Source organism: Diceros bicornis, chromosome 23 (genome assembly GCF_020826845.1).
Source record: "Diceros bicornis minor isolate mBicDic1 chromosome 23, mDicBic1.mat.cur, whole genome shotgun sequence".
Classification (NCBI taxonomy): Eukaryota; Metazoa; Chordata; class Mammalia; order Perissodactyla; family Rhinocerotidae; genus Diceros; species Diceros bicornis.
This window is the reverse complement of record NC_080762.1, coordinates 614,752-630,771: the sequence shown is the minus strand read 5'-3', so window position 1 is coordinate 630,771 and position 16,020 is coordinate 614,752. Positions and strand designations below refer to the sequence as shown.

The following is a 16,020-nucleotide window of genomic DNA, read 5'->3' as shown; positions in this document are numbered from 1 at the left end:
CTCCTTTATCTCTTCCATTGTGTTCTTCATGCCTGTCAATACTAATTGGTTTTTCTTTATGATTTCAATCTCTTTTGTGAAGAAACTCCTTATCTCATTGAATTGTTTATCTGTGTTTTCTTGTAATTCGTTGAGCTTTTTTATGATAGCTATTTTGAATTCTCTGTCATTTAGGTTATGAGTTTCTATAACTTCAGGATTGATTTTTGGGTGCCTGTCATTTTCCTTCTGGTCTGGTGATTTAATTTACTTTTGCACCATGCTTGCTGTATTCGCTTTGTTTTTCCTCATCCTGGAAATATCTGGTTGCAGTTTCCACCTGCTGCCACCGTGTGGGGGTTAAGGTCTGTGTAATCTGAGCCCCCTGCGCTCCTCGGTGGCCACTTGCGCTCCACGGTGGCTGCTCTGACTGGCGGGCTGAGCTGCAGTGTCGGGCATGTGGGGTGGGGGGGGCTCTGTCATTTGCCTACTGGGTCCCTGCGGGGGGAGCTTCTCACTCGCTCCTCGATATCTGCTCTCCTGGGGTGCTCAAACATTGATGGTACCCCTGCAGCAGTTCTGAGTCCTCTGTGTGGGAGTTTCCCACTGGCTGAGAGAGCCCGAAGAGCTACGGTTTCCCCGCAGAGGGCCTCCCCTCCCCCCTCTCTGGGAGCTGCGCCAACCCAAATCGCCGATCTCATGGGGAGGGAGAGGATTTCTCCTTACCTCTCACCATTTCCTCCAGGGACCCCAGCACGTCCACTCTCAGATGTGCGACAGTGTGGGTCTTTCCGAGGTCCCTTTGTGCTGTGCGAGAGTCCCTTATTGGTGAATGTCCCTTTTGTTGTATCTTAGTGGGGGAAGAGTTTACAGGAAAGCTCACTCTGCCATGATGCTGACATAACTCCCCTGGTGTTTTTGGGGCCTGTGATTTAAACACCCCAAAATATGGTAATATCAATATACCTCAATATCTTTGTGGAATACAGAAGGTGACACACAGGAAGAAAACCTCGCCTCTCTCAGTTAGGATTGGGTTTGTTTGCAGATAGCAGAAAACTCAAGTGATTACTTAAGAAAGAAAGAGATTCGTTTTATTTCCCCTCAGTTAAGTCTGAGGTGGGCCATCCAGCACTCTGTGATGATCAGGGACCCAGGCTCCTCCTGTCTTTCTGCCCTACCCCTGTTAACATGTGCCTTTCATCCTAGGGTTTCCTCCTTTACCAAGATGGCTGCTGCTAGTGGAGCTGCAGCCTTCACATCACGGTCCAAGCAGGAAGGAAGGGGAAAGAGTGGCAAAAGGCCCACCTTAGAGTTAAATAAGGCTGCCTTAAGGAGCTCTCTAGAAGTTCCACATAACAACCTCGACTTCATTGGCCTTCCCCGGTTACAAGGAAGACAGGGTACATTGCAACCCCAAATAAAATCATAATTCTGTTGCTAAGAAGGAAGAGAATGGTTTTGAGTAGCAACTGGCAGTTTCTAATACAGCACCATATTCTGTTTTAAAAACTGAGTGTAGATTCAGAATTATCCTTATAATAACATCATTAGTCAGTTCCATTCTCAAGTGTTTTTTCAAGCAGAAAGAGAATTAAAGGTAGTTTGCCAGGAGTTTTGCATATGTGTGTATACATATATATATAGAGAGAGAGAGAGAGAGAGGACACTTGAGGCCACAGTGTTGTCAGGAGCGCGGGCTCTGAAGTCATGACCACCTTTCACATTCCCGCTCTACCACTTAACAGCTCTGTGACCATGGGCAAGTACTTGCCCTCTCTCTGCTCTGCATCCCTATCTGTGATTTAAGGATAATAGTAATACTTTCCTTATGCATTCTGAAGATTAAATGCAGTAGCACATGAGGGAGAAAGATGAGGATTCAATCAAAGTCTGGGGTAGTGGGAGTGGCTGGACAAGCAAATAGGAAGATCTGGGTGGAGAGCGGGCCATCTGCATGAGTGACGTTGGAGGTAGGACGTTGGCGTGGGGTGACTTGATTCAGGGTCTGACTGTGGGAGATAGTGGGTAGAGGAGGGACAGAGAGAATGATGGATGGCACGGCTGTCAAGGATCTAAGAGGACCTGTCATCAGATGAGCTGTCCATCAAAAGGCTGAAGTTGTGCAGGATACTGGCAGGTGTCAGCGTGGAGGGAGAGCAAAGGCATCAATAAATATGGACGTTCCTGGCATGTCACATGTGAGAAGGAGGAGTGGAAGGTGTGGGCTAATGGCATGAACCTCAAAGGACGAAGGCTGGCTGATTGGTTGGTTTGTTGGTTGGTTTGCTTTAATGAAGGGAGGAAGAGAAATATTCTGGAAGCAGGGTTAGGGAGTAAGTAGTCTAACAAAATCCTCCTCCAATACCCTGATATTTGTGGAATATGAAATTTGGAGAATATAATAATATAAAGACAAAAAATAAACAATAATCACCATCCAGAGATTCTCTCTGAAGTATCTGGGTGTCCTTTCTTGGAGTCATTTCTCAGCATATAAATGTGCTCATTCATATGTATCTACAAGAATAATAATAGCTAACACTAACGTGGCACTTCCCATACGTCCTGCATTGTCTAAGGGTTTTACATATATTAATTAACTTAATACAACAACCCCACAGGGTAGGTAGTATTACCCTCATTTTACAGATGAGGAAACTGAGGCACAGGGAGGTTAGGTAGTGAGTCACCCAGGGTACCCAGCTACAAAGTGGTGCTGCCGGATAGGAACCTTAGCAGTCTGGCTCCAGACGCCGTGCTCTCAGTTGTCACGCCAGACCAGGGCGGGTGGATGGGTAGATCGGAGATGTCCTGGTGGAAAATCAACCACAGCAAATGTGTAACAATCTTCCAAGTCCTGACAGACAGATGTCCATGGAAACCTGGCATCTCATTGGCTCCTGGGGATCTATACTAAGGGAACAGAAACCCAAGCAGAGATTCATATATCGAAATGCATATGAGAGCATTATTTTACAGCAAAAATATTGGAAGTAACCTAAATGCCCAAAAGTAAAGGAAGAGTTAAATGAGTTATAGTACATCCATTTATGACATTATGTAGCCATTTAAAATGATGTTTTTGAATAATATTTAATGATAGGGATAATGGTCATAATTAATTTTTAAAAGAAGGATTCAAAATTAACATCAAAATATTAATAATACTTAGAATGGTATGATTACAGATTATTTTCATTTTCTTCTTTTTCCAAATAGCTAAAAAATTTTTCTTATAACTTCTGTCTTCATAAAATAAAACAGTAGTGTCATATAAAACCTAGAACCATACACTTAAAGAAATCTGTTACTAAGCAGTGTCATATAATCTATTACAAAGATTTAGAAAGTGGACAGTGCCCATCACTTCGAGCAGGTGTGAGGGTGTTCTTGTGCACCATTGGTAGAAGGAAAAATTGGCATAACACTGTTTGGAAGATATTTTGGCCGTATCTATCAAACTTATATATATATTTATGTTTTTGGGAATTTATCCCACAGATACACTTGCAAAAGTGCTAAAAGTTATTTCATCATTTCACTTTTTTCATCACTGAAAATACATAAATATCCACCAATAGAGCATTAATTAAATAAATCACAATACAACCATGCAGTAGTATAGGCACAGTCATTAAAAAAGTATGAGGCAGATCGACAAGTGCCAATATCAAGAGATGTCTGAGATATATTGTTTACAGGCACCAATTTGCAGTGCATTGTATGTAGTACAACCTCATTCTAATTACCGTCAGCCCTCCGTATCCACGGGTTCTGTATCCAAAGGTTCCACATCCCTGGATTCAGCCAACCGTGGATGAAAAGGCCTGTGATGGTTGTGTCTGTACTGAACATGTACAGACTTTTTTCCTTGTCATTATTCCCTAAACAATACAGTATAACAACTATGTATATAGCATTTACTTTGTATTAGGTATTATAAGTAAGCTAGAGATAATTGAAAGTACATGGGAGGATGGGTGCCGGTTATATGCAAATACTACGCCACGTTATATAAGGAACTCGAGCATCCGTGGATTTGGGTATCTGCAGGGGTCCTGGAACCAATTCCCTGTGGATACTGAGGGACGACTGTATATTTCTACACAATAAGTGTGTACCAGGAAGGAAGTCTTTCTGGGACGGGCATTATTGGGGCTTGGGAGAAGCAGGGACTATTGTTCTTATTTTTTATACTCTTCAGTACTGGTAAATGTTTTATATCAAGTATTTAATGTTTATTTTTTAAAGATCAAGTTATCTTGGACATGGAAGAGACTTTTCAAGGTCATTTATGCTAATCTTGTTTTCAGTCTTTCTCTGGTAACCAGTCAAGCAAGTCCTCGTGCCCCTGACAGTGAAGCACATTTTAATTATACAGGGAGAGAATGGACTGTAGTTACAGAACACTGGAAAAAACAGATAGCCAGAAAACGTTAAAGATCGTGGTTCCTGTAGTTTGTCACCCCAAATGTGATAGCACTGCAGTGAGACCAGTCAGAAGGATGAGCGGAAAACAGGTTGTCTATTACAAAGGGACGTGGCAGAGCAGCTTCTTTCCACAGCATCAGAGGCAAGTACAGCACGGCACAGTGCAAGACACCTGCAGTGTGTGCCCAAAAGACCTTTGCCAAGTCTAGCTGTACAATCGTGTACTGCATGGGGATGTTGTGGTCAACAATAGACTGCAGATATGACAGTGGTCCCAGAAGATCAGGACTATGGAGCCTGGGTGTGTAGTAGGCTATACCATCCAGATTTGTGTAAGGACACTCTATGATGTTCACACGATGATGAAATCGCCTAACCACGCATTTCTTACAGCGTGTCCCCATCATTAAACAATGCGTGACTATCTGACTTTGGGTAAATTACATAACATCTCCAAAACACCTTCCTTACTGGTAAAATTAAGTGAGTCATTTGGTATATAGCTCATATTTCAAATGAAATAATATAGGAAAAGAGATTGCTTCTAGAAAATAGAAAGCACTGAATAAATTATAGCTATTGTGTTATTTCCATTATTAATATCACCGCTGAACTATATCTGGCATAGCAAGAAAATGATTCTCTTCCTTAAGTTGATAGATTATACCTCCTTATGTTTGATTATCAAATTTGCCAGCTCTTTGTAATGTAAGAAATTAATCCAGGGGCCGCCCCAGTGGCATAGTGGTTAAGTTCACGCACTCGGCTTCGGCGGCCCAGGGTTCACCAGTTCAGATCCTGGGCGTGGACCTACGCACCATTCATCAAGCCATGCTGAGGCGGCTTCCCACATAGAGCAACTAGAAGGATGTACAGCTATGACATACAACTATCTACTGGGAGATAGTTTTTTTCTTTGGGGAGAAAAAAGGAAAAAAGGGAGGAAGATTGGCAACAGATGTTAGCTCAGGGCCAATCTTCCTAAAAAAAAAAGAAAGAAAAAAAAGAAAAGAAATTAATCTGCACAGAGATATAGGCCAGTACCAACAGACTGCTCCTAATAAATCTGATAAGTTATTTCAGAACTCGGCATGTCCACCAGCAGTGCCTTCCGGGGCTTGGTCACATCTCTGTGAATGATTCAAGTCTCTGTGTCAGCAGACACATTAGCTGCCTTTTCACTTTCAGGATCTGAGCATATTCCAAGGTAAATAGTAGTTGGTTTCAAAATTCTAAAAGAAATTACTGCTGCTGTCTAAGATCAAAGCCGCTTGCAGATACTTTGTTTTTCCTGGTGCAAAGACTCCAATGTTCATGTGTAATCCAGGGGTTAAATGCCCGACAACGCTGAATGCTGCTTTCTGTTCCCCATGGAAGGAGACTGGTCTTGTGCCTTTATCTCCTCCAGAGAACTGGAACCAGCCCCACCAGGACCTTAAGCATGTAAAGTGTTCCTGTGGACCATCAGGGCCGAGACACACTGCTCATAGCCTGACCAAGGGTGTCATTTTAAAAACCCACTCTCAAAACTGCCCTTCCTTTTAAAATGCATCTCTGCCCCATGACTGCAAAGTGCTCTCAGCAAAACGTCTCTTCAGGCAGCTGCAGAGGTCTTACAGGACTCTATGAGGCAAGGCAAAGGCCGTGCCTAACCTTTGACTGCCCACGGCAGTTTTACTGGAATAATATGCACTTACTCCCACCAAAACATGTTTATGCTGTTCTCAAATATAGCAAAGTTCTTGATGTTTTTTCAACTTCAAAAGCTTTTTCTGGTCCATGTCGTCTTACTAGCATATTCATTAAGAAATTCACAGGTATAGAAGTAAACATTCCACTTACAAATTTGTATTTCCCACTTATTCGATAATTCTTGAAATTTTTTACTTTTCATGTAGGAGGCAATTTTTGATTAAAGGATAATTGTAGACATGCTCTAAGAGTGTATGCATGTGTGTCATTTGCATGCACATATTTAGGATGGGCTGTGCCACCTACAGCCCTAAATCCTGCCTCAGAGTGTTTGCAGGTGCAGCCATGGGGCTGACACCACACTGTGAGGGAAGCTGACCGGCTTTGGAAGTTGAACAAAGCACAGACCCTCCCTGGCTAAATGAGCCTGTCTCTAGAGCATGAGATAGAATTGTTGTGGGTTTGTTTTTGGTTTTCAGTTAATTTGTAGAAAGCACAAAGAGCCCTTCAAAATGAAAACACTGTAAGTATAAAATAATGTTTCAAAAAATAATGGGGGGAAACCAACAGCTATTAGTTTATGTATATTTTGAAACTCTCTGCTCATCGATGAACAGCTTTATTGAGATGTAATTCACGTACCATACAGTACACACATTTAAAGTGCACAATTCAATGGTTTTTGATATATTATTGTTTTAATTGTGATAAAATACATATACCATAAAATTTTCCATTTTAACCATTTTTAAGTGTGCAGCTGAGTGGCACTAATTACATTCTCAATGTTGTGCAACCATCACTACTATTTCCAGAACTTTTTCATCATCCCAAATAGCAATCCCCCCCACCCCCAGCCCCTGGCCCCTCTAATCTACTTTCAGGCTCCATGAATTTGCCTATTCTGGGTACTTCACATAAGTGCATCACAAAATGTTTGTCATTCTGCATGTGGCTTGTTCACTTAGGAGAATGTTGTCAAGGCTTCTCCATTTGCAGCACGTGTGAGAACGCCATTGTATGGATGGACCACGCTTTGTCTATCCATTGATCTGCTGATGGACATTTTGGTTTTGTCCACCTTTTGGCTATTGTGAATAATGCTGTGTTGAACATTGGCGTGCAAGTATCTGTTCATATCCCTCCTTTCAGTTCATTTGCCTGTATCCTAAGAGTACAATTGCTGGGTCATATGGTAAGTCTATGTCTAGCTTTTGAGGAACGTTGTTACCTTTAGAAAAGTTTGTACCTATGAGTTACTGCAGCAAGCATCTTATGTGTGTTATTGCATCTAGTTCTCATAGCAGACTTGTTCACTCATTCTTATTCATTTATTCAGCAAATATTTTTTAAGGGCCCATTGTGGGCCAGGCACTGTTCTAGGCACTGAAGATTCTGTGGGGAACAAAACTGACAAAGTCCCACCCTCTCATAGATCTTACATAATAGTAGTGATGGCAGACAGTAAACAGATATATATTAATATAATGCTGGTAGAGGGCCGGCCCCATGGCTTAGCGGTTAAGTGCGCGCGCTCCACTACTGGCGGCCCGGGTTCGGATCCCAGGTGCACACCGACGCACCGCTTCTCCAGCCATGCTGAGGCCACGTCCCACATACAGCAACTAGAAGGATGTGCATCTATGACGTACAACTATCTACTGGGGCTTCGAGGAAAAAAAAAAAGGGAGGAGGATTGGCAATAGATGTTAGCTCAGAGCCGGTCTTCCTCAGCAAAATGAGGAGGATTAGCATAGATGTTAGCTCAGGGCTGATCTTCCTCACAAAAAAGACATATATATATATAATGCTGGTAGAATAAATGCCATTGAGGCAAGGGGAAGGAATCCAGGGTGAGGAGGAAGAATATTGCAGGGGGGTGGCGTGAGGGGGATGCTGTTTCAGATGGAATAGAAAGTGAAGGTCTCTGAAAAGCTAACACTTGAGCAGAGACCTGGAAGAATCGAGGGAGCAAGTCATCCAGGGATCTTGGGAGACCATTCTGGGGAGGGGCTAAAACAAGTGCAGAAGCCCTGAGGCAGGCCCAGGCGTGGTGTGGTCAGGAACAGCAGACAGCTCAGGTGGCTGCAGAGAGTGGGAAGGAGGGAGAAGGCGAATGAGGGTTTATTATATTGCAATGGGAAGTCACTGGAGAGTCTGAGCAGGAGATAGACACAATCGGTTGTTCTGCCCATTTATAGGTAGAGAAGCTGAGACTTGGAGGATTTAGGTGATTTTGCCAAAGTAGCTGGTGAGTGAGAGATCCGGAATTGCCCAGCTAGATTCACTGCAGAATCCGTGCTCTTCCCTGCAGCCTCAGGCGCATATCTGACCTAACGATACTCCTTGCTGGCTGTCGCTACTTTATAAAATGTTCCTCTCACCAGATTAGTTCGCGGCTCTCGCAGCTGGTCTTGCTGAGCACGTTGTTCGTGGCCCCAAAGGTCTCCTGATTCTCTCCCTTAGGCTTGATGCACTCTCCCAGACTGGATGGGAGCAGCAGCCTTGGCCTGCAGATGCTGATGAACGCGGACAGCCTGTACACGGCCGCGCACTGTGCTCTGCTCCTCAACCTGAAGCTCTCCAACGGCGACTACTACCGAAAGCGGCCCTCCCTGGCACCAGGCATGATGGTGAGTGTGACAGGCAGGGGCCTCTGGGCTGGAAGGCCAAGCATCCTTGCCCTGAGCGGGACGGCATGGTGTGCTCTGTTCCATGCTGCTCTGGGATGGGCATGGCCGTGGGTCTGTGGAGGGTGGACAGAGACGCAGTGCAAAGGAACAGGTGTGCAGTTTGCACAGCACCATGAGCTGCAAAGCTACCCATCTTGCTCCAGAGAGTAGAGAACCCCCGGTGCCAGGAAGTGGCTGCCTGTCAGCGGCCAGTAATTTCATCTGGTGGCATTATCCAACACACACACACGTGTAAGACACGTTCAAAAACACGTGATCAACATGTGAACGTAACATCAGAAGATATACAGGGAATGGTCCCCTTTCCTAAAAATGAGGGCATGGTGTTACAAAAACTCTTCATTACGTCCCAAAATGTACCCAACCTACTCGTGACCCAGAGCTAAGCTTCCAGTGTGGATAACAGAGCACCTCCAGTAAGGTGTGGAGGGAGCAGGATGTGATGCCTGGGGCATGGCTCCCTTGCCTGAGCCAGCCGCCCCGCAGTGTGCCCTAATATCAGTTCGTGAGCCTAAATCCAGGGAGTTGCAGGAAGGGAAACAGCAGTTGCTCGTTTGCTTAATAAACTGCTGACTCCCAAGAGTGAGTGGTGGCTTCAGGAATGTGAGTCAAGTGTCTCTAGAAACATGTGCGTTCTTTCAGGGAGCGCATTCCCTCTCTGCTGCCCTTGGGACAGTGAGAAGACACTGCTCTGTTCAAGATTTCTGAGCAGTGTCTAATCCTCCCACACCTCAGAGTGAAAGTATAAAGTGTAGTTTCCCTCATCCGTCTACAGGTTCCTTAAAAAGATGTCACAAGTGAAAGGAACTCCATGGAGTTTAGAATTCTTCACTTCAGTGTCCCCTCCCCTCGCCAGCCCTACGCCCAGTCAACAAGGTTTTGTTTTCTATAAGCCTTGCCTCAGTTAGGGCGTGCAGAGTGGAGAGGAGAGGAGCCCGTTTGTTTGCAGGGGTGGCATTTGGTCCCTTCTCGTGTGCTGTCTCTGTAGAAAGAGTTCCTGAAGCAGTTCCAGACCAGCGGGTCACTGATGGTCTTCTCCCAGGCCTGGATTGAGGAACTCTACCAGCAGGTGCTCGACAGAAACATGCTGGGAGAAGCTGGCTACTGGGGCAGCCCTGAGGATAACAGCCTTCCCCTCATCACCATGTTGACCGGTCAGTGGCCCATTCTCGGCTGCACGGCACTCGGGGTGGGGTGCTCACGCTTCACAGCCCCTTTCAGAGAAGCAGCAGTGTGTCAGGCAGACCTTGAAACAGACCCACAAAGCTTCCCTGACCGTGGGTGACAGTTCCAGGAAGTGTCATGAAGTCCCTCATAGGACCTTTCTGTCTCTTTTCCATGTGAGACCCTGCAGGGCTCACTCTGCCCCATTAGATTAGGAGTTATTTAGCACCTGAGTCTGTTGGTGTAAAACTGTAGGCCTCTTTTGGGCATATGAAGTGCTCTCTGGATGCGAAGCCCAGACTTATTCCTCGAAACTCACACGTGTTAGTAGATACCCTCTGTCATTCAGTGCTTCTGGGAATTTGCCAGTAATGTAAAATGATTGATTTTAAACTTGGCTTCATTCCCATTCCTGTCCATCTCAGAGGGCCTCCCTTCCCTTCTCAGCTGCTCCAGAATTTAAAATAATACCAAACAGTTGCCCTGCATCTTTGTCTTCAGTGTCCAGAGTGTTTAAAATCCTATTTAACTATTAGAAGTTCACATGAGAGCATAGAGAGCAGGATGGAGTGTGGCCATGAAGCAATTTTTTTTGGCAAAACAGCCATTCATGGCTTTTTGTGGCCTAACTGTGATGTCAGATGCTCAAGACTTTGGTATGGTCATCAGTAGCCTGTCCTTGTTTGATCTGGGTTGCAGGACTGGTCTCTGATTTGAGAGATCTCCTCTCTTGGCTCAGCTGGCAGCTTCTGTAGAGCACAGCCCTCCGCCTGTCCTCTTGGTGCCTCGGCCACCACATGTCCACACACAGCTCTGCGCCAGGCACGCTGGCAGGAACAGGACTAGGCTGGAGGGTCCAGCGGGGAGACAGAGTCTGTTATCCAGAGGGTACATTCTGTTGCCTGGGGTTGGTCTCGGAGGCTCTTACAAAGGTGGACATTGTAAAGTGCCAGGTGGAACCCGACCATGAGGCGTTCAGGGTGAGGCACTGTTTAGGAGTCAGGCAGGGAGTGAAGACATCCAGGAAGTGTGTTCACAGCAGGCAGAGTCCTGGCCATTGTTTGGCGCTCGGAGTCCTGGTTCCAGAACCAGGATGGAATTGGGAGAAGCAAGACTGGGTTCCAGGCCCTGGGGGTCAGGATCACTGAACAGGTGACCACTTTGTGTTTTATTAACCCTGTAACATTTACATGCATTTGAAAAAGAGGAGTCCATAAATGTGTGAGACACTTAACACAGTCTACCTGTAAGCAAGGCTTGGTTCCCATCTGTCTTCACAAACTCCCTAAGGTAGGGATCGAAGGTACTGCCCAGACCTTATAAGTGCCTTGGAATTTGGATGAGGATCCTAAATGTGCCAGCTTTAATTTTCACATACCATAGTTTGTGGCAGAATTGATCTCCATGACTCTCTTACCTGAACCTTAGTAAAAGGAGTCATTCAGTAGATGTAAAAAAGAAGAAATAAAGGCTATTCACGGTAGCCATATTCATCGGTCATTACGTTAATCGGCCCTCTCTTTTATAATGGAAGAGTAAGTGCAATTGCTGCGTCCGTAGGAAAGTCATCTAACTTGAGACTAATGATAGAAAAACATAGGCTTTTCATAAGAATTCAACAAAATAGGGTCCTATGATTCTTTGTAGCGAATTCCAGGTGTGAAGTGACGAGTGAATTTGAGCAGCAGTTAACCCAGGGCTTGGAAACTTCCATCTGATCTTTTCATTATGTGCCTGAGAAAGCAGTGGCAGTGGTCTCCTCATCAGCACTGTGCTCACTGTGGCCATTCCTGGTGTCATGTCAAGGTGTTCTGTAGAACTGTGGAATTAGCGCTCAGATTGACTTTACACTACTCGAATTCATCAGTCCTTTACCTAGCACATAGGAAACATTATAGCTTTGATAAATGGCAATTTCTGGTGAATGTCATTAGACCATTTGACCATAAGTCAAATTAATTTCCATGAAACTGGTCTGTTCCCACTTTAGTAGCCGTATAGAGTTCACCCTGCTTTTTTTCCCCAGTTTTATTGAGATATAATTGACATTTAACATTGTATTAGTCCAGGGTATACAACATAACAATGTGACATATATATATATTGCAAAATGATCACCACAATAAGTTTAGTTAATGTCAATCACCTCACATAGTTACAATTTTGTTTGTTTGTTTGGTGAGGAAGAATAGCCCTGAGCTAACATCCATTGCCAATCCTCCTCTTTTTGCTGAAGAAGATTGGCCCTGGGCTAACATCTGTACCCATCTTCCTCTAGTTTATATGGGATGCTGCCACAGTATGGCTTGACAAGTGGTGCCTCAGTCTGTGCCCAGGATCCGAACCTTCGAACCCTGGGCCGCCAATGTGGAGCACGAGAACTTAACTGCTACACCACCTGGCCAGACCCTGTTACAATTTTTTTTCTTGTGATGAGAACTTTTAAGATCTGCTCTCTTGGCAACTTTCAAAGAGATAGGTTGCCGGAAGTCTCTAGGCTTCTTGGAGTTACTGTAAGAATCAAAGCTATAATGAAATAATTGTTTCAAACACGTGCAACCAAGTCTCACCCTGTGGGGATGAGGGTGAAGTTCTGGGGTCGAGGAGTAGACTCACGCTGCTCTCTTTTCACGTTCCCTCCCTGTGTTGCATTCAAGTACATCTGCCTCGACTCCATGGCCCCTTCTCCAGTGGTTATTTCCTTTATACTGAGGAATTCAGGGCCCAGAGCATGGAGTGCTTGGCCCAGGGCTACAAGGCTACGTAATTCAGAGCCAAGGCTGAAGCCCAGGCTTCTCAACCCCGGGCGAGTCTCTTCTTGCCAGCGTGGTAAGGAGCAGTTCATTGAGCTAATTCCATAGATGAGGGTTTGTTTTAACAAAAATTTAAACAAGGTAAATTAGGATCAGGTATTGAGCTAGAGTATGGTGTCAGGCAAGGTGCCTGGATGGGAGTTAGAAGACATGAATACTAAGCCTGATTCCTTCTTTTAGCAGCCTCATGGCCTTGGGCAACTTACCTACTTTGAATATTTGTTTCCTCCTCTGTGAAACAGGAAAAATAACGCCTACCCTGCCCACCTACTTGGAGTTGTTGGGAAGATCTAATGAAAAAAATGTTATGTGAAAACACTTTGAAAATTGTAAGGTATTATTATTAAGGTATTATTATTGTACAGTAATCCCCCGTTATCCGCAGGAAATACTTTCCAAAACCCCCAGTGGATGCCTGAAACCACAGCTAGTACCAAACCCTAAATATTGTGTTTTCTCCTATGCCTACACACCTATGATAAAGTTTAATTTATAAATTAGGCACAGTAAGAGATTAACAACAGTAACTTCTCGTTGGCATATCCGAATCGCCAGCATCACTGCTCTTGTGCTTTGGGGCCATTATTAAGTAAAATAAGGGTGACTTAACATAAGCATTGCCATGCCTGACAGTCGATATGATAACGAGATCCTACTAAGTGACTATATATAGTAGCATGTACAGTGTGGATCCTCTGGACAAAGGGATGATTCACCTATCGGGTGGGATGGAACAGGAATGTGCAAGATTTCATCACGCAACTCAGAATGGCGCACAATTTAAAACTTATAAATTGTTTATTTCTGGAATTTTGCGTTTAATATTTTTGGACCACAACTGACCATGGGTAACTGAAACCACTGATAAAAGGGGACTACTGTACTTTGGAATCAGATTATACAATTATCTGACCAAAGAGGCTTATCCTCTTCTTACTTCTTATGAGGAAAATCTGAAAGAGAAATCCATGTTAGGGCAATCCTAGGGTAACATATAAAATCTCGGAATAATGCATGGTTTTGAATAAAAGGGAGTAGAGTCATGCATCGCTTAACGATGGGGACACATTCTGAGAAATGCGTCATTAGGTGATTTTGTCTTTGTGCGAACATCACAGAGTGTACTTACACAAACCTAAATGGTACAGCCTGCTACACACCTAGGCTCTATGGTACTAATCTTATGGGACCACCGTCATATCTGTGGTCCATCATTGACCGAAACATCAATTTGTGGTGCATGACTGTATTCAAAGATCAAAATATTCTAAATCAATAGATTTTCTAACAACAGAGATAGCAGAGTTTATCTTTATTTTTTCAAATAAAAAATAGACAACAACCTAATAGAAAAATGCTCTAGCAATGAAAGAAAACTATACTGAATGAATAAAACAAAATTTTTAATATTCTGATAAAAGGTTGCTACCTACTTGGTACATAATAGATCCAATGGATATTTGCTGGAGAAAAATGAATATTGTGGTGGCTGTTTTTTTTGACTGGAGTGTTCTAATCAAGGAAAACGCTGCTCTTTTTCCTCGACAGATATTGATGGCTTAGAGAGCAGTGCGATTGGGGGCCAGCTGATGGCCTCGGCGTCTGCAGAGTCTCCTTTCACCCAGGCGCGGAGAATCGATGACCCCACTGTGGCAGGTAGTGGACACGCAGATGTCGCCTGTGTTACCAGCAACTGAATTCCTCTGTGGTGCTTTCTGTGCTGACATAAACGAATCAAGGTTTTGTCTTGGCAGAAGAAGTGCCCAATGGAGTTATTTAGCATCATGTAGCTGGTGATACAACATTCGTTATTTATAAGCACAAAGTGAAACACAGTCCAGTATAATCCATTAAATTATACTTCCTGTAGTGGCATTGTGTACAAATGGGTACTGCTGATCTGACGGTCACTAACCCATGTTCATTGCCAGGTTGTTTGGTCTCCAGAAAGTGACCCACGCCCCTTCCTGTTCTAGGTGTGGCGTTTGCTCGCTATATTCTGGTCGGCTGCTGGAAGAACCTGATCGATACTTTGTCAACCCCCCTGACTGGCCGAATGGCAGGGAGCTCCAAAGGCCTGGCCTTCATCCTGGGAGCGGAAGGCATCAAAGAGCAGAACCACAAAGAGCGCGACGCGATCTGCATGAGCCTTGACGGGCTGCGGAAAGCCTCACGGCTGAGCTGTGCGCTAGGTGGGGCCAGAGCAGTGTCCCTGACTGGGGCCTGAGGGGTGTCCCGAGGAGCACGTGCGAGTGGCCCTCCTGGGAAACAGGCCCTGTAGAAGGGGCTCTGTTCGGGGAACGATCAGAGAACAGACTCGGCTAAGGGCAGCCGTTTGTCCTCTCCACAGGAGTTGCAGCTAACTGCGCCTCAGCCCTTGCCCAGATGGCAGCGGCCTCCTGTGTCCAGGAGGAGAAGGAGGAAAAGGAAGCCCAGGAACCCAGTGACGCCATAGCACAAGGTAGCAGCTGAGGGGCCCGTGTGCACACATCTGCACGTGCAGGCAGACACTCATCCCATTCCGGGGGTGAGACACAGCGTATGTTTACCACTGATCACGAGATCTGCTGGGGCATAGGCTTGGGTCTCTTCTACGTGGCCGACCCTGCAGAGTGCTTACAGGAGATCCCTCTGGCCACAGGAAGTATACTGGCCGCTGGCCGCCGGGAAAGGGCTCTCGGCTGCTAACAGGAGTCCTGTAGGACACCAGAGGCCCACCTGGCCGAACTCGTCCCTCTCGGTCATCATCTGGCCACTGGCTTTGGCACTTCACAGAGGGCACGTTTGAGGACCCTCAGGTTATGGTTGCGCACGCAGAATGGCCAGTTTTCTGAGTGGGGAAATGAAACAGATGGAGGGAGTCCCTGAGAGGAAGCTCAGGAACACTGTGCTCTTGTCAGGGAAAAGCCTGAGCTTTGTGAACTCAGGAAAGAAAGGATTTTTAACTTGTTAAAATCAGTCAGTCAATGAAGCGGATGATTATCTAGACGTAAGGAAAGAGAATCGCCTTCCTAATAGCAATGGAGGTAAGTGGCAGGCAGTGAACAGAAGGAGAAATGGGAGGCCTGGTCCAGTTCGTACTACCTCTGTGTATCAAGTAAGCCAGGTGCAGAAACAGCTGGCGCATTGTTAGCTGAGAAAAACGGGGTAAGTCAGTGTTCCTCAAACTTGAGTAGTATATAGAGATTCGTGTGAAAGCAGCTCTCAGATCCCCAGTGTTAACTGAAAAAAGGGCATCACAGTTT

At 45.0% G+C, this 16,020-nt stretch overlaps 1 protein-coding gene across 5 annotated transcripts in view; it reads left to right on the top strand.

Moving 5' to 3' along the window:
* ARFGEF3 (ARFGEF family member 3) overlaps nt 1-16,020 on the top strand; it is a 158,050-nt gene that overhangs the window by 96,354 nt on the left and 45,676 nt on the right. For all 5 annotated transcript variants that reach the window (XM_058566189.1, XM_058566187.1, XM_058566186.1 and 2 more), the window contains 5 exons: nt 8,572-8,738; nt 9,787-9,952; nt 14,324-14,431; nt 14,752-14,967; nt 15,126-15,236. In XM_058566189.1, the coding sequence (XP_058422172.1) occupies nt 8,572-8,738; nt 9,787-9,952; nt 14,324-14,431; nt 14,752-14,967; nt 15,126-15,236 (768 nt within the window). The remainder of the gene's footprint in view (nt 1-8,571; nt 8,739-9,786; nt 9,953-14,323; nt 14,432-14,751; nt 14,968-15,125; nt 15,237-16,020) is intronic.